We start from the raw sequence: 19,566 nt of genomic DNA on the forward strand, positions 1-19,566 counted from the left end.
TATGAACAGACTGGATATGAGATACTAATTACTTTATAATTAAAAAATCCAAAATAAAAATCCATTTCTCATCCATATTACCACTTTAATTGACTAACATCACCAGTATGTGTTTTCACTCTGTCTTTCTCTTCCAGTCTCTCCATGTCCTTTGACAACAGAAAGACAATCACTCAAAAACGAGATGTATGGGGCCGTGTCAGACAACTTAGCTGGTACCTATAATATATAACAATTAACTTACCCCTTTATATAACTAATGTAAATCTTGTAGAGCATGAAGCATATATAGTACTTGAACTCATTTCAAATCTAGGGCTGCATGTTTTGATAAGAACATTGCATGTAATGTAGATCTTTGAGAAGTCCTTGTACTACTTGCTAGCAATAGAATTATCTCCTTTTAATTCACACCCTTAAGTCTTGGACATAGTACAGTTTAGTTTATGATATTCCAACACAAATATGTAGATCGTTGCATCTGTGAATTGTTTGTATGATTTTAGACATTAAGAATATAAAATACAGGTTGTTATTTTACTGTTTGTTTAAATTCTTGTATCATTTCAATGTCTGTCAACTTGTATAGAAATTTAGAATGCATCCTCTTGAAACAATACTAATAGTTTGTTTAGTTGTCGACTAATGATATACATTGTGTGTGTTTGTAAATTAATTCCTTCAAAAAAATTAATTTTACTGTTGTCTTTCAAGTGTTCTTGATGTTACCATGACAACCCATCTCTGACACTTTCCCTAATACTTTTCTCTTTTTCCTGCCAAGTTCCAAGTGTAGGTCCAGATTATATGTCGGGTAAACCAATTTACCAATATACTCAGTTGATTCACTTTTACTGTCACAATTAACTAACACAGTTTTGAAAATGTTGGGTGTTTCATTTCTTTTTGGTTAATTTCTTAACTCTTTATTACTAATACTTGTTTTCATACCAAAGTGGTAGAACTGTTCAAAAACAAAACAAAAACAAAAACAAAAACAAATTAATTTGTAATCCAGTTTTTATATGAATTACTCTCACACTTGTCAGTTTTCACTAGATATAAATGTAATGTGTACAGTATACTTGTATTAGTTCAGCCCCAATTGAATCAATGAACAATTCTATAATTCTTAGAACTCTTCAAAACAAAAACAAATTTTAATTTGTAACCCAGTTTTTCAGTTCAGCCAGTTTTTATATGAATTAAACTGACATGCTAAGTCAGGTTTCGTGAAATGTTGATGTAATACTACTATGTATATTACTGTATACTTGTATTAGTCCATCCCCAGTTGAATGAACAATTCTACAATCTTAAGTACTGCAACACATTCATTTTAGTTAAAATACAACTAATACCTAAGATACACTGTTTCATCTTATAACTGCTTTTCAATTAACTGAACTGAATTTATTGTTCATTGTAACACAGTTTTGTTTAATGATATTACATTTGGTAGGACAGGGAAGGGTAGGGTAGGATAGCTTGGCTGGGTAGGGTTGGATGGGGTAGGGTAGGGATTGTGTAATTTCCACTGAACAAACCATTATGGGGTAGGGTAGAAACAAAACAATATATTGAACCATTTAAGTATACCATGGGGGGGGGGGGATAAAACAAGAAATATGTAATAACCACAGAGCATTTGTTGGGGGAGGGGGTTTGATGTAATCTAAGATAACCATAGTGCACTGATATCAACCACACCTTCACTATTGTTTATGTCTGTCAGACATATCGCCATGTCATATATTTGTTAACATCAGTTTATCACACTGTCACACATAATTGAAAAACTCAGATTTATATGAGCTGTTGCAGTGATGTGCATCATAACCAATGTATTGCAAGTTATGTGTCTGGTTTATCAGTGTCATATGGTTTGTGTTTGCTACAGTGTCTTGCATATTAATGAGCTGTGGTTTGGCTACAGTGTCATGCATATTAATGAGCTGTGGTTTGTCTTTCTTAATGTGATTTATTAGTTGTGATTGTGGTACCTTTGTATATTGATGAGTTATGGTTTATGTTAGCTACAGTGTCATGCATATTCATTAACTGTGATTTATGTTTGCTACAGTGTCATGCATATTGATTAGCTGTGATTTATGTTGGCTGCAGTGTCGTGCATATTGATGAGCTGTGATTTATGTTGGCTGCAGTGTCATATATTCATGAGCTTTGATTTATGTTTGCTACATTGTCATGCATATTGATTAGCTGTGATTTATGTTGGCTGCAGTGTCATGCATATTCATGAGCTTTGATTTATGTTTGCTACATTGTCATGCATATTCATGAGCTGTGATTTATGTTTGCTACGGTGTCATACATATTCATGAGCTTTGATTTATGTTTGCTACATTGTCATGCATATTCATGAGCTGTGGTTTGAGTTAATGTATATATATTAGTTGTGATTTATGTTGGCTACAGTGCCATACATATTTATGATTTGTGATTTATGTTAATTACAGTTTCTTGCATATTGATGAGCTGTGGTTTGAGTTAATGTATATTTATTAGTTGTGATTTATTTTGGCTACAGTGCCATGCATATTTACGATTTGTGATTTATTAGTTGTGATTTATGTTGGCTACAGTGTTATGCATAATTGATGATCTGTGATTTGTGTTGGCTACAGTGTCATTCATATTACAATTTACATTAGCTACAGTTTCATGCATATTAATGAAGTCTTGTTAAATGCTATTGTAACAATCATCGTTATTACCATATTGCTTACCTCTTTATGGCTGATAAATTATGGTGTTTGTACAATGGTTGTAATGTGAATGCAGCTCTCTCACGTAACTCTCCATTTTGTGGAAATAATATGACTGATTTGCATATTGAATTGGACTGCTAAGAAAAGTAATACAAACTGTAGACTCAGAACTAACCACTAACTTTGTTTTTATTGACTTCCAGTCCTGTTAGAAGACTCACAACCAAAGAAATAGCCAGGTAAGTAAACAATGCGACATGTAGCTATAACATTTTGTTGTGCTTCTCTCCTGATGGCACAGTTCCAGTTGTTAGTGCTGCTTAAGGGTGTGCTAGAATTATACATCACTGTATGCATATACATGTACTAGTAGATGTACTGTTGGTCTTTGCACTGCAGTATAGTACTACCAGTAGATACCTGTATGCAAATGACCTTGCAATCATTCTGTGTACACACAATCACGTACATTCATAATGTTTACAAAACATAGTTGTGTTTGTTGTTAACATATATAATGATAACAAAACCCTGTCACTTTTGAGTACTGTGTTTTCTGTTGCACTTTCACTCACTTTAAATTTGTTCATGTAAATACAGCTGCCGAGAACACCGCGAGTATAACCCTGAGTAACATGCCACTCTCGCATTAACACATCATGGGGTTCTGTCACATTATAACCCAATAGTTTAGACTCTGAGTATACTCCCAAACAGGCCTACCACATTACTGATTTACTGTAAACCTGGTAAAGACTTATTTTCACTTATTTCACTGGAAAACACGTTTAATGTAAAAATAAGTCGTGATTAAATGCCTTCTTGTACATGAACACAATGTACCAGTCTGGTAAATTAGATGTTAGCAGGATTTATTACTTCAACAGAAAGAGTTTTTGTGCATATTATTCAGCTAAAATCCAGTACCAAAACACATTTGATTTCAGTACTTTATAAAAGTGTTGAAAACCAGGATAATGATACACACTTGTTGAGGTTTTGAAATTCTGTCTATTTTGAATAACTGGTGTCTATTTTTGTTTAACAGTCACCTGTACAAGAACTCCTCATCAGCTACTAACAGTAGACGTGGAAGTCTTGAAGATATTTATGGTGAATGTGCTGCGTCTGACAGTGATGTCACAGACCTCAATGACAAAGTAAGATTGTTATAGTCTGTTCCCTATCATAGTTTAACTGTTGAAATTAACACAGTATGGCTGTCAGCTTGTCACCCAAAATAAATGTCACATTTCTCTTGGTTGGACATCAAAAATCAGTTGTTAGGTTAAAATTTATGGTAAATTCAACCATGATAACATATTGATAATAAAGGTAGTGCCTTCCTTGAAAAAGCCCACTTATAGATTGCCGGTGGCCGAGTGGTTAGCTTGTATGCCTCTTACCACTGCAGTCTGGGTTCGAACCCACCAAACGTCGGCTGGGTAACCAGGGTTTGATTAAAATCTAACCATGTCTGGGTGTAAGAAGGGTGATACTCAGTTTGACCCTGTCGATCAATGCAGGTTTCCCTGCAGGTATTCAAGTTTCCTCTAGCATTAACATCAGTGCAATTGGACACTGCACAAGTGATGGCTGTATAATTTGGATAAATAAAGTTTATGTTATCATTATTACTAGAATCTTGTCAAAAATTCCAAACTATTTAATATCTAATTATTGTAAATAATAAATTCTTGTTTTGTTGACAGGTGAGAAAGTTGGAATCACAGGTGGACAGTTTACAAGAAGATAAAGCATCTAAACATGATACACACTACAAACTGTCCAATGAAAATGCCTTTCTTTTAGAGAAGTAAGTCAACTATTTGTATCCATAGTAACAAAATATTTTACTGAGTCTGATCAGTTTAACACAGTGAGCAAATGGTTTGAAAATAGCAGAAGTTCATGAGATGTTGAGGTAATATCCTAAATAGTAAAAACAGTTCTAATTATTGTCAGAATTCTGAACAGAAGTGAAGCATAGAGTAACTATCTTTTCTACCAGTTACTATAAATACAGTGGTCCACTTCTGGTCAATGCAGTACATTGCTAGGATTATAATCTTCATGATTTCTTCTCTTAGAACTAGATTTTATGAAGAACAACTCAGTGATGCACAGACCCATAATCAAGAAACACTAGAAAGAGAAAGAAGGAAACACAGAGAAGCCATGGTGAGTCAAGTATTTCATTTCATGTCAAACTTTCTGAAGATGTCAAACTAAAGTTGATCTGTGCCTGTCCTCACCACTTACCATTATTGTAAATATTTGTTTTCATTCATTCATTCCTTCATTCATTCCTTTCATTCATTCATTTGTTCGTTCCTTCATTCTTGGTTACAGGTACGATTAGAAGAAGAAGCAAGAATCGAGAGTGAACTATTGACTCAAAGGTTGGTAGTCTCATTTAAACCCTGTTTTGATAGATCCTGGCTTTCATCATACAATACATGGAGATCCATGATTTCATTGACAATAGTGTCATACAGTTTTCCTATTTGAAACATGTGTTACAATTGTATCCTACAGTGTTTATGTTATTGGACTTGCTGAGGCATTTAAGATTACCTTAATAGTGATCATATTCTATCAACGCTTCACAAATTAATAATTTGTCATGTAGCAAACTGTCTGGTCTATATAAGATTCACAATTGTTTACATATGGACAACAAACCAATGAACACACAGTATCTTTAGTGAATATACATGAGATAAGTCAGCAATTCAAGCAACTGCTTCTAGTCAAGTTTTGGTGATTTTAAAATTTAATCCCCAAAAAGCCAAGTTGCAGTGATTGTTTCCTTCTTGGTGCTGATCAGTATCTGAATGAGGTGATATATTGTTAATATTGTCTTTGATTACTTCCACAGAGTTACACAGCTAGAGGACGAGACAAGTAAACTGAAGATAGATCATTCTAACTTTAGAACAGAAGTTGACAGGCTAAAAGGGGTAAGATCTCTTTATTCTATCATTTGTATTAGAAAGAGGACTATCAAATATTGGCAGACTTTTTGGCATATTGTTGATCAAGTGATACAAATGATCACTCATGTAGGCAAAATAAATATTAATGTTCTTAGTTTTGGCTGTTGCCATATCAACAACTATCATGTGTCATTTGTATTGCCATTGTAATGACTGTGGTAATATGTTTGATGTATGTTGCATTGCCATAGTAATGACTAATTTGTCTTACTTATGTTGCCATAGTAATGACCATGTATCACTTGCATTGCCATAGTAATGACTTACATATGTTGCCATAGTAATGACCATGTATCAGTTGCATTGCCATAGTAATGACTAATTTGTCTTACTTATGTTGCCATAGTAATGACCATGTATCACTTGCATTGCCATAGTAATGACTTACTTATGTTGCCGTAGTAATGACCATGTATCAGTTGCATTGCCATAGTAATGACTAATATGTCTTACTTATGTTGCCATAGTAATGACTATTATGTGTCACTTCTGTTGCCATGGTAACGACTAATATGTATCACTTGTGTTGCCATAGTAATGACTATATATATATCACTTGTGTTTCCAGGAAAACAAAAGACTTTCAATAGATTTACTTGATAGGGATGAAGAGGTTAGGAAGGTTTCCCATGAATATAAAAGATTCCAGGATCAATGGAAAAATGAAAGAAGGATGATGAGGGAAGAGATTGAATCCAACGCAACAGTAAGTCAATCAGTCAATCCTTCATAAAGCTCAGTTTTCCAGGATAATAGCTCATTTCCAGGATTATTACTGTAGAAGACGACATTGCCCCCCCCCCCCCTCCCTCCCTCAAATACTCCTGTGTGACTGATGGATTAATTTTGATTTGTTATTACAATATTTTGTTAAAGTTTGACTCACAAGGTATAGTTCAGGGTCAAATATACTGATACATTATGACTGGAAACTTGACCTCTCACAGCAAGATATGGAATTGTTATGTACATCTGTTACTACATATTTTAGATGTGCTATATTATACTGTGTTCCTTTTATTTACATAATTATGTGTACACTGACTTTAGACTTTATATAATGAAAGTACAAATTTTATGGTCAAACTGTTGTAATGACATTTTTCAATTCGTTACAAATACTACATTTGAAGCAGTTTTCTTATATACTCAGATGATCTTTATTTTTTGACTTTTATAGCTTGTGGTTGAAATGTCCAAAGAACTAGAAGATCTTAGAAGATACAAAGCAGAACACGAAAGAATAGGAAGGTTTCGAATGTTAGATTTACCAAGTCGTTGTGCTGAATTAGAGTCAGAAGTCAAGTCATTACGCCAGGTATGTTAGATTTACCAAGTCATTGCACTGTCAGAAATCAAGTCATTACGCCAGGTATGTTAGATTTACCAAGTCATTGCACTGTCAGAAATCAAGTCATTACGCCAGGTATGTTAGATTTACCAAGTCATTGCACTGTCAGAAGTCAAGTCATTATGCCACATATGTTAGATTTACCAAGTCATTGTGCTGTCAGAAATCAAGTCATTATGCCAGGTATGTTAGATTTACCAAGTCATTGCACTGTCAGAAGTCAAGTCATTATGCCAGGTATGTTAGATTTACCAAGTCATTGCACTGTCAGAAGTCAAGTCATCATGCCAGGTATGTTAGATTTACCAAGTCGTTGCATTGTCAGAAATCAAGTCATTACGCCAGGTATGTTAGATTTACCAGGTCGTTGCACTGTTAGAAGTCAAGTCATTATGCCAGGTATGTTAGATTTACCAGGTCGTTGCACTGTCAGTAGTCATGTCATTACACTAGGTATGTTAGATTTACCAAGTCGTTATGATGTAAGAAATCAAGTCATTAAGCCAGGTATGTTTATCAAGACTGATTTTGCAACATAAAAACTGTCTGAAATGTAATTCCCTCTTCTAATAGTCACTAGAATGTTAGGAGAGTTTGGAGAGTGTAGTCTGGTATTTAGGAACACAGTGATTAAAAAAAACTACTCCCTGTACAAGTATAGTAACTTTTCTGTGTTGTGGTTTGTAGGAAAACAGTGCTTTAAAAGAAACTAATGAGGAACTGAATGCCCAGGTGATTCACAGTGGTTTACAGCTTGGAAGGTCATTACTAGAGATTGGACCATGTAAATCAGATTCATTTGCTGCTGAGATTGAGGCCGCATCCAAAGATGAAGTAAGTTATCATGTTATGGTAATACTGTTATGACAGAGTGCCAGATTTATCTCTTTTTGTGTTGCATATTTGATTAAATAAGTTATCATGTTATCATTTGTGGAAAAAATTGCTAGATTTGTCCTTTTATGTCCCAAGTAATCAAGAACAAAAAAGTGTATTCTAATGGCAATATTATATATTTTGAATGAAAAGTAAATTGTGTGAAAAATTTTCAAATTTAGATATAGTCTACTGTTTGTTTGTTTGTTTGTTTGTTTTGTTTGTTGTAATGATGCCATTTCCATAGTTAAACATTTGGTAACTGATGTTCTTACATTGTTAATTATTACTTTATAGACGATAGAATTTCATGTCCTATGTACCAGTAACCTGTATATAGGAACAGCTAACAAAACATTAAGCCTAAAAAAATAATTTTTTGGTTCCAGTTATCTGACCCCACATACTTTTTCACACCCTAAACTTTTTTTTTACGTATTCGAGAAAAAACAATTGCGAAAATTGTGAAGTCTTGCGAGAAATAGTGGATGTGGAAACTGACATCAACATAAAAAGACAATATAAAACTGTTCTTCCAATCTGTAATGGCTGTACATCTGATAGGAAGAAACCAATAACACAGAGACCATATGGAAAACAACGGAAAATAGAACTACCTGAACTAGACATTCACATTATATATATAAAAAAAAAAGAAAGAATAATCTACCCTCTCCACCTATTCTAAAATTGAACGTAATCGGAACCACACAATTTTTTTTAGGCCTTAGTAATGATTCTCGGTACCTGCAACAACATTTTACCTCATCCTAGCGGGCCAAAGTAAAAACAAGAATGTACCTTTAAACAAATTATCGTCACGTGTGCCAACCGTAATGTATGTGTAGCATGTGAAGTTATGGTGTTAACCAAGAAATAAGTAATTGTATGATGCACCTAGGTAGTAAACTTTGAACACCTAAGTAGTAAACCTTTAATACCAAAACTTACGTAAAATTACACACCACATCTGTTCAGTATGAATACTGTGTATAACAAAATATCTTTCCATTTCTTTCTTCATTTTGTTTTCAGATTATGAAAGCTCTCAAGGAACAAGAATCATTAAACAGAGATTTAAAAGAATACATAGACTGTATTTTAGTACGTATCATAGAAAATAACCCGTCCCTGCTGGAGAGAAAGTAAACCAGACATGCATCAAGGCCGGTTACTATTTGATGGTTTTTGTGCAATTTACCTATAACATGCAAGAGACTACTAGTAGTACTTTACTGCCACAATTCAGGATCAGATTGTGGAATTGAACTGCAGATAATACAGACTAAGTGCAGTTTGTCAGTATTCAAACAGAGAGAGAACATACCCTTTCAATTGGTTGGTGAAACAGCTGTTTTTTGCAAAGAGCAAGGACTTTGCCTTTTTATTGGTTGGTGAAATAGCAGTTTGTTGGTATTCAAAGAGAGAGGACTCCCCCATTCTATGATCGGTTGGTAAAATAGCAGTTTGGGCAACAAGAGAGTACACATACCACTTTCCATTGGTTCATGAGCTTTACTGTCCAGACTTCATGTGTGGAGAAGTAGAAGTTTAACAGACAATAAGAGAATGGAGAATGATGAATTATCTCATCATAAATGGCTGAAGAATATTAGACCTATTCATTCAACTCTACATATAGCAGAAAGTATGCTTATCTATGATGCTAAAAACAACCATGATGGCTGCAGTGGAGTTGGATCTATGTGCTAAACTTTATTTTACAGTAATTGTGATTGGTGGGATCATCCAACCAACCAACCAACCAACCAGCCAACCAACCAACCAACCAGCCAAGGACATATAAACAAGTTTATGTTGACTGTTCAATGATTTGTCAGGACATAAACTGGTCTTTGTTTTTAACTAAAAGTTAGTTTTTAGCAAAGCTAACAGTTTTTACAAATCTTAGAGAGTACTGTGATAGGATAGATTTTAATTTATTTTATTGATTTGTTTAAGTCTAATGTTTCTAACTCAAGACACTTTACCTCCAAGTGTGTATTGTGTTTTAAATATTGAGAAGTCTTTAAAAGACATTTTTGTCCAACAAGATCTTCAGTGTGCTGTGCTTTGATGGAGAGAGCCATTATTTGTAGATTTTTAAAACTCTGTCAAGCTCTCTGAATGACAACTTATTGCCAAGAGAGGGCGCTGTCAGAGTTATTACATAGTAAATAAATTATTGCAAGAAAGATAGCAATTATATTGAATAATGATACAGACTTTCTGATGTTGTAAAATATTTCTACAATTATGTTGTATTTGAAAGAGATTTATTTTTTTGATAAACAGTAAACAGTATATTGCCTATTTGCAACTAATAGTGTATTCGAAGCAGTGGGAGTGCAGAAATAAATTCTTTCAGAGTCCATTAATTTCTATGAACTTTGCTAATGTACAGACAAGAGTCACTTTAGTGTGTCAAACTTCAAGACTACAGATTAGTGATTGTAACTAAAAATGAAGAACCAAACCTAAATTGATGATATATATATATATATATAAGTCACCAAACTTTATAGCCATCTTTAGTTGTCTGTTTGTTATTTAGTTCCTTGTGTATATGCTAGCAATTTGTACACAACTATGCAGAGAACGTCATTGAGAATACATGTATGTAGTTATTTGTATGCTGTGTAGAACACTTCCATGTGTTTACATACCTTTCTTTGTACACTAGTTGCTAGCTTGAGATGGGAATAGTAACGATGAATTTACGGCAAGTGCACATTGGATGCATTGTAATGCTTATCTTTGTACAACAGACATGTACCTTTTGATGACTGTATAGAACCAGGGCATTTGACTACATATTACAATCATTAGAGTATTAGTACTGTATACTGTTGAGGGGTTCATCAGTCAGGAGGTCACAGACAGGTTAGAAGAACATGCAAAAAAAGGTGACAGTAATATTAACAATTATAATACATTTTGTAATAATAATGCTGTTGTTAAGACCTTGGACATCTACTAGGTTCCCAGAAAGCTAGTGTTATTCAGTGGTACACAACCTTCAGTATATACTGCACCCATTGTCACACAACCTCCACTGGAGTAGTATGTGTTGTCCATTCCCATATACAACCTCTGAATATTAAGCATTTCAACACAACTTCCAATCTCTGACCATCAGTGAGCTCCATTGTAGTGGATATATGTGTCAGCCATTCCCACACAGACTCCAGTAAAGTTTACTGTTGCCAGCTACATATTCACACACAACTTCTAAATGTCACCCATTCCTATCATGTAGTGTATCCATTATTTCCCATACAACCTCCAGTAGAGTACCGGTACTAAGTGTTGTCCATTCCCGTACACACAACCTCCAGTGGACTTTAGTGTTGCCCATTCCCATACAACATATGCCACCCATTTCCACATCTTCTGGTGACCCAGGGCAACCATACAGTGTTAGTGACATCCATTCCCACACAACCTCCATGAATGTATACCAAGTGTCACCCATCCTCATACAACCACCAGTATAGTGTTCCCATTCCCATACAACTTCTAAATGTCACCCAGTCATGTTCACATTGAACCCCACCATACAGTGTAAAGTCATCCGTTAATGGGAATTCCCACACAAATTTAAGTAAACTGTATAGTGAATATACTAAAAGTCACCTTGTCTGTGCAGTCATTTTATGTAGGTCAGTTCACAGTGATTTCAAAGAAATGACATGTCATTGCCATGGAAACAACACATGATGTCAACAACTAAATGATACATGCATAGCTGTATAAATGCAGCATGTTGATTGGTTGTAAGATATAACATTTGTATTTGTATTTATTGATTACACATAACAAAACCCTGGGGATTTATACAATGGTGTAATATGTCAGTGTTTTGATCTTTTTTCTAATATATAAATATCTGAGTAGCTTACTTGACAAAGTAGAATGTTTCAATTACTAGTTGTAATCCAAAGACTTTGTACCCTGTTGTGAAACAGTTGTAATTATGCACACAAACGTTAATTATCAAAATGTGATAATTTTGTTGTCCTGTATGACATCATGCCAAGACAGTACAATTAATGACATGCCATGGATGTCAGTTGTACAATTACACAGACCGTATCATTTCTACATGTGACTTGAGAAGATATTGCTAGACTTAAAGTGGATCACAAAACACATTAGACAGTCGCAGGGTAGTCTTCTATCATAACACAAGACTTTGAAAGTTGCAGAGGCAACTGTTTCATGACAATATACAACTCTATGTACGTTGATTCATAACTAATCTCACTCATAATCATAAACCAATTTTATTCTGCTTTGTGGCTTAAAAGTTCTACCTGTATACACAAGATGTTACATTTATGCTATTTTATGTCTGAACAACACAACTTATCTTATAATACAGTCTAATCTCTGACTTAAAAGTTCTACTTGCATAGACAAGATAATACATTTATGCTATTTTACACTATGTTCTCTGTTCAATCTTAATGTTTACACAAGATAACATTGATGCTTTTTTATGTTGAATGTTCTGGCTTAAAGTTCTAGCTATGTTACACAAGATATGACATTTAATATGTGCTACTCGAGCTCTGTATTCAGTGTTGTTGCTTTCAGAGGCTCATTTTGTGTAAACACTGTGCTATACTTATGTTTTATCCAATATTTTTGCATCACTAGTATATTCATATGACGTAAGACATGGAAGTCTCAAGTTTGTTTTCCACTGTGTGACTGTCACGGTGTCCAGTTGATGTGACATGTTGTCTCCTTGGTGTGATGAACCACTGGACAACTTTGACATCACTGGTGGTTGCACAATTCTATAACTTCCTAGACAGAATTAGTTTAATCTTAGGTGCCTGTACATTAAAATTTGCCACCCTTACAGTACTCTGTCTAGCACTACTCTGCATTTTTACAAGTTTTTGTTTTTAAAGTGGTACTGTAAATTGTCTTATTTTATGAAAAAGTAAACTTATCAGTAATTATTGCTTTTAAAACCGTGACTATAGGATTGTTACTCATATTTCTTTTGAATTATTTTAATTTTTGTCATGGTCAAGGTTCTTTTATACAACACTTGCAATGACAAAGTCAGAAGTGTTGTAGGATCATTATATGATTCTTATTTTATTTCTGCTTGATAAGAGCACAATATTGTGGTTATGTAAGCACTAGTCTGTGTGTGTGTGTGTGTGTGTGTGAGGGGGGTCTGTGTGTGGATGGGTGTGTATGTATGTATGTATGTATGTATGTATGTATGTATGTATGTATGTATGTGTGTGTGTTTGTGCATGTGTGTGTATGTGTCTGTCTGTGTCTGTGTATGTATGTGTTTGTGTCTGTGTTTGGGTGTGTGTATGTATGTGGGGGTGTGGGTGTGTGAAAGTACAATTGTGCATGCAAAAGTGTCTGTGTGTGAGAGAGTGCACTGTGAGAGTGAGTACATAAGTTGTACATGTATTGCAAGTGTGTGTGTGTGTGTGTGTGTGTGTGTGTGTGTGTGTGAATGTTTGTGTGTGTGTGTGTGAATGTTTGTGTGTGTGTGTGTGTGTGTGTGTGACAGCTGTAAGAGTGAGTACATTTGAACATGCGTTGCAAGTGTGTGTATGTATGTCTGTTTATGCATGAGTACATGTATGTGAATGTGTGTATATCAATGAACTGGATTAAGTTTCAGAATTTGTCATATGTTAATTTTACATTCAGTATACAGATATCCAGGCAATTTTGTGAAAATTTGTTTGAAAGTGCTGATATTTATACAATATTTATTAGCTGTGTATTTTATTGTACTTTATGAATGATAACAATATGTTCAGATCACGGTGATTTTGGTCAGTATTTTGAATTGTTTGTTTGTTTGTTGTGAATACCATAAAATCATACTAAGTTGTTATATTTACTTCATCAGTGCCATTACAACTGTTTTTTTTTATTTACTTTTTCAAACCCAGTTCCACTCCAACAAGCCAAGAGTAGCCATAGTCTTCATATTTGATCAATTTGTGTGTAGTTATAACATAGTACTAGTATTTGACACCAGATGGATTATTTTATCACTGAAACGATGTTTGCTGCAGTTTTGTAATTTTGTACTGTGATGTAAAATTTTGTTCACCTTTCCTAGAAGTGCCAGTGTTTTAATGCAACATTTTTCATTGGTGCTATATCAGGAGTTCCATCCCATTGTTTTGTGATGCAAATAAGTTACCAGTTGTTTTCTGTAATATAACTTCATAGCTGGTTCAAACATGAATAATAGTAGACACTGTTTTAGGGCTAACATTTTGGCTAATTATTGCATCTTTTTTATGTATACATACAGTATACTGTACATTTGAAAAATTGTTATCCAGTGGAAATAGAAATTAAGTGATGTCTGATGCCACAAATTAAACATTTTAAACAATATAAATTTACTGAGTACAATCAAAAATCAACTATCCCTCTGTACTGTGTCACCCAGTATATATAGAGAATTGGTTGTGTTGTACTGAGACATTGTTATCCAGGGCATCATCATCATCATCACCACGGACCTTGCAATAAGTCTATTGTATAATACCTTATTTCTCTTACAGCTTCACTTAGTTTGATAAGTCAACACCTTTTAAGTGTACATGTATGGCTTTTATGTGATTTCTATATTCTTTATGGACTTTGAGCAGCTCAGCAAAATGATAGTAGAGGGAGACCACCACAGTGTGTGTGTGTGTGTGTGTGTGTGTGTGTGTGTGTGTGTGTGCAGGGAGATGGTGCCATCACAATGAGTGGCAATACACCAACACTCTGTATGGAGGGAGACTGCCATAATGAGTGGAGGAAGACCACCATTCTGTGTGGAGTGAGACCACCACCATGAGTATATGGCTACCACCACCCTATGTGGAGGGAGGTGACAGTAAACCACCACCCAGTGTGGAGGGAGGTGGCAGTAAACCACTACCCTGTGTGGAGGGAGGTGGCAGTAAACCACCACCCTATGTGGAGGGAGGTGGCAGTAAACCACCACCCTGTGTGGAGGGAAGTGGTAGTAAACCACCACCCTATGTGGAGGGAGGTGGCAGTAAACCACCACCCTATGTGGAGGGAGGTGGCAGTAAACCACCACCCTATGTGGAGGGAAGTGGCAGTAAACCACCACCCTATGTGGAGGGAAGTGGTAGTAAACCACCACCCTATGTGGAGGGAGGTGGCAGTAAACCACCACCCTATGTGGAGGGAGGTGGCAGTAAACCACTACCCTGTGTGGAGGGAGGTGGCAGTAAACCACTACCCTGTGTGGAGGGAGGTGGCAGTAAACCACTACCCTATGTGGAGGGAAGTGGTAGTAAACCACCACCCTATGTGGAGGGAAGTGGTAGTAAACCACCACCCTGTGTGGAGAATTTGATTAGCTTGTCTCTTAATGATTTTGTAAAGCAAGTTTTATTCTATTGTAACTTCTGCATTGATCATATTGAATGTTTGCATTAAACAACTAATATGACACATAATTCTCTATTGGTACATAGTATTTTATGCTAATATGACACATAATTCTCTATTGGTACATAGTATTTTATGCTAATATGACACATACTTCTCTATTGGTACATAGTATTTTATGCTAATATGACACATAATTCTCTATTGGTACATAGTATTTTATGCTAATATGACACATAATTCTCTATTGGTACATAGTATTTTATGCAAATATGACATAATTCTTGTACGTAGTATTTTATGCTTCACATTCTTCCTGTTTCTTTTTACCCCAGTAATGATGTTGTTGTCATAGTAACAATGATTCTATGGTTTTTACTGTAGTATGTCAAACCATCTCAAATTATGCCAACTTCTTCACCTGTTATATTTGTTTGGATTGACTTGCAATGCCATAAATGTTCTTTTGACATAAATATTTTGTTTAATCCAAAATGGGGCATTGTAAAACTGACAGCAATTATACCAAGAACATAATACAAATAATATAGATATACATATGGATGTAAAACCAATTCTAACAAACAAGTGACAAGCAGAGGTTCACTAGTGCTACTCATGGTAACGTGTGTGTGTATGTGTGTGTGTGTGTGTATATGTATGTATGTATGTATGTATGTATGTATGCATGCATGTGTGCGAGTGTGCATGCATGTGGTCAACAATGGTTGCATAGTAGTATAGTACATGTACTTGATTGTATGGATATAGTAGAAATATTCCCCCAACTACAGAATCAACAGAAGATTTACATGTCATTAACTGACATACAAAATTATTGTTCCCTAACTACTGTAATGTTCAATTAGTGGCTGTACAACCCATCCCCTTTCACACCCACAGACAATTTCCAAAATACCATACCATTTGCACAGCTTTTAACCCCCTCCAAATATTCACATCCCAATGAAATTTTCCTACGAAGTTTTTTAAAGAACATTTTTTTTGCTGAACCTGATAGCGTGTAGAAAATGTCACTCACATTCCACTGTCTTTCCTCAATTATCAATAATGTAGATTGTAATACTTTGATCCATGTCCCAGCAATCAACCGCCTAAGGTGGTGCGCCCTCATCGGTGACATGCTCAAAGCTGTGGCCAGCAATTAATTTACAACTAGTGTGGCATTTTCCAAACCTCAAGGCTACTAACAGTTCCCTCAGGGGTTTTTACTTTTAACGCACGTTGTACATTTCAATAATGGTAAATGTAGAGTTGTTTTCTTTCAGTATTGTTTGCATCGATTTAGGCCTCCTACTTAGTTCTCCGAATAGTGGCTACTAGTATCTCCCAGGGGTACTGGTGTGGGATTTCGCATTAAACTCTACACACGCAAGAGACAAATAAAAAACATACACATTTAGTTCATTAGAAACACATGAAAGCAATCTATGTAGCTGTGTCTATTGATAAAAGTAGGCCTAAGTGTAAACAGTTTTAGCAAAATCACGTGACTGTGAGAACATCCAATCGAAAGTAAGCTAATTCACAAAAAAGCGAAACATTTCGCACAATTTTTTTAACTTCATAGTATTTACCCTAGTAGGGTACAGAGTTTCACGCTTAAACTCTTGTTTGTTTGTTTGTTTGTTTGTATGTATGTATGTATGTATGTATGTATGTATGTATGTATGTATGTATGTATGTATGTATGTATGTCTGTGTGTCTGTGTCTGTGTGTGTGTGTGTGTCTGTCTGTCTGTGTGTGTGTGTGTCTGTCTGTGTAAAATCAGTACGTTATACTTAGATATGTTAGTTTACACTTGCCTCTAAATAACTTTTAAAGTGTTTTATTTCTCAAAGTTATCTTTGTAAGAACATTAGTATTACTTACTCCTGCAATTTATATATATGAAAAATTATGTAATAAAAAATGACCAGAAATTGTACGATGACGTTCAAACCATACCGACGAGTATAATGTATGCAATTTTTTGAAGATAATGATAGAATCCATTAGAGAGGCGATCTTGTGGAAATCGATACAAATATTTACATATATAATATATAGAATTTCCAGGAAACAGTTGAACATGAATGCTATAGATCTTTTAGTGCGTTATTCCAATCTGCGTACAAACCGATTAATGTCAAAGCTTTCACGCAGCATTTATGTTGAATTAAAAGTCTTAAAGGTGAAATTGTGCTATTATTACGAAACTCAAATAAGTATATATTCTTTGTAATTAGTTGTACTTTCATGTTGTGGTTCGTTAATTAAAAAAATTACCATAGCCTTATGAACAAATGACTCGTGACGTCATATACCTTGGTCCTATGAGTAGTTACCTTTGCTCTGTCAAAACTCACCCCGATCCTCTGAACTGTTCTTTGTTTTTATGAACAGTTTAAGTTAACGTAGTTCTATGAACATTTACCATATCCTTGTGAACGAATACCTTAGTCATTCATAGTGCATCGCATAGTTGTATTTGGATTACAGGCTGTAAAACGAGTTCGGTGCCTTACATTTCGTATTTGACATTATCCCTCTGAGCTGACATAGCCTGGCATAAAATGTATCTGTAAAACTTTTTTTTTTAAATTGTTAGTTTTTGACATTGAGATATTTTATGTGTGATGTTAATTGCCCATGTAGGCAATAAGTTTATTGTCACGTCTTTCTATACAATTTTAACTGAAGAAGACAAACTAGATTAGTGCATTCAGATTTTCCATACCCGGTGTAGTCATAACATTCAGAATGTTACCCTTCCCACCCCATTCCTTAAAACGAAATTTTACACGTCAATTCAAAAGCATGGATATATATAAGACTTATGCCATATAGAATTTTCTGTGTCTCTTAACTAGTTTACCAACCAACGACCCAGTTTACTGACAGAGTAAGCGACCCCAGCCAGGACAAAGAGTCAACAAACTTTCCAATAACACAGACCTAAATATTTTTTTTTTCAAAACAACAATTACTTGAACAGCAACGTATTGTTCTTGGGGGCGCCCTTTCTCACGCTTCGTTGGTTCAAGTGAATGGGTTGGTAAGTTGTTGCTGAAAAGGAAGCAATAGAGTAGAAGTCCTATATCATTTGAATCACAATAACCGGATGGAAAGTATTGTCTGTGTGTGTAAGAACACTGTGAATTTATTTGCAGAGGAGCGCAAAATCGTGAGAAAAGTCACTGATGCTTGACCAATTTCTGGTCGAGTCAAAGTTTAGTACACCTCCATGATCGTTTTTGTCATTATTTCATCGGAGTAAAAAAAGTAACTTTAAATGCTATAGAATCAATCTATTAATTAAACAGTCATTACACGTCTTATTAATAATAAAAAATATTTCATATCATTTATTAATTTTGCCCATCCGTAAGTATTACAACGTAGCAATTTATAATAATCGAGTAAAATCATGTACGTTAGTCACGTGACCTAAATAGCCATTCAACGTGTTGCAGTCTTGTGATCAGTACGACATTTATCACAACACTGTTTCCGACTTATTGATGGAGTGTTTTGGCCAACTATTCTGTAACGATTATATATCATCTAAGGTAACAGATCACAACGATTATAAATAGATAGACTGTCATTAACCTGTGTAGGCAAGCTTGACTTACCAACTGCTAGCTCCCATTCTGTGGAAAAGAAACCCATCAAAACTATTATATATTATAAAGACAATGACATTTGAGATGGGGAAACATATGACATAATTACAAATTTAATATGATAAATGATATGGCAAGTAAAATAATTGGTCGAGGCATTTCTTATATGACATTTAACTTTAATGATTGCATATTTAAATGAACTATATATATACATCATGTTAATACACACCAAGGAACCAAGTGTAGAAATTGTTTGATATGTTTGTATGTGTTTGTGTGTTTATTGTGTGCTGTGTCGACTTTGCCCTATGTGTCCTGACGTCATCAAACTAATAACAAAACAGACTCGGTCATTGACCTTGCCCATGCTAATTTGCATAACGATTGGTAGTGAAGATTTTAGGTATCCGTACATGATACACATATCATAAAATCGATGTACAAGTTACCGATACAATTTTACTTTAGTTAGATAATTAATATCATAACGTCTATTCCTTCGTTGAAAGATTGTGCAGTTTCACAGAAGGCCAATTGATCCGATCGGGTGTGTTCTAAG

At 34.8% G+C, this 19,566-nt stretch overlaps 1 protein-coding gene across 5 annotated transcripts in view; it reads left to right on the forward strand.

The window, feature by feature from the left end:
* Nucleotides 1-13,166, forward strand: part of LOC144435091 (rab11 family-interacting protein 4-like) — a 33,092-nt gene extending 19,926 nt beyond the window's left edge. For 2 of the 5 annotated variants that reach the window (XM_078123645.1, XM_078123649.1), the window contains 12 exons: nt 138-215; nt 785-814; nt 2,936-2,971; nt 3,781-3,892; nt 4,445-4,548; nt 4,823-4,913; nt 5,085-5,134; nt 5,614-5,695; nt 6,300-6,437; nt 6,912-7,049; nt 7,770-7,916; nt 8,994-13,166. In XM_078123645.1, the coding sequence (XP_077979771.1) occupies nt 138-215; nt 785-814; nt 2,936-2,971; nt 3,781-3,892; nt 4,445-4,548; nt 4,823-4,913; nt 5,085-5,134; nt 5,614-5,695; nt 6,300-6,437; nt 6,912-7,049; nt 7,770-7,916; nt 8,994-9,107 (1,120 nt within the window). In that variant the 3' untranslated portion in view covers nt 9,108-13,166. The remainder of the gene's footprint in view (nt 1-137; nt 216-784; nt 815-2,935; nt 2,972-3,780; nt 3,893-4,444; nt 4,549-4,822; nt 4,914-5,084; nt 5,135-5,613; nt 5,696-6,299; nt 6,438-6,911; nt 7,050-7,769; nt 7,917-8,993) is intronic. The other 3 variants (XM_078123646.1, XM_078123647.1, XM_078123648.1) reach the window with 3 other exon arrangements.
* The last annotated feature ends 6,400 nt before the right edge of the window (nt 13,167-19,566 follow it).

Source organism: Glandiceps talaboti, chromosome 5, assembly GCF_964340395.1.
Source record: "Glandiceps talaboti chromosome 5, keGlaTala1.1, whole genome shotgun sequence".
In the NCBI taxonomy this organism is placed as follows: domain Eukaryota; kingdom Metazoa; phylum Hemichordata; class Enteropneusta; family Spengelidae; genus Glandiceps; species Glandiceps talaboti.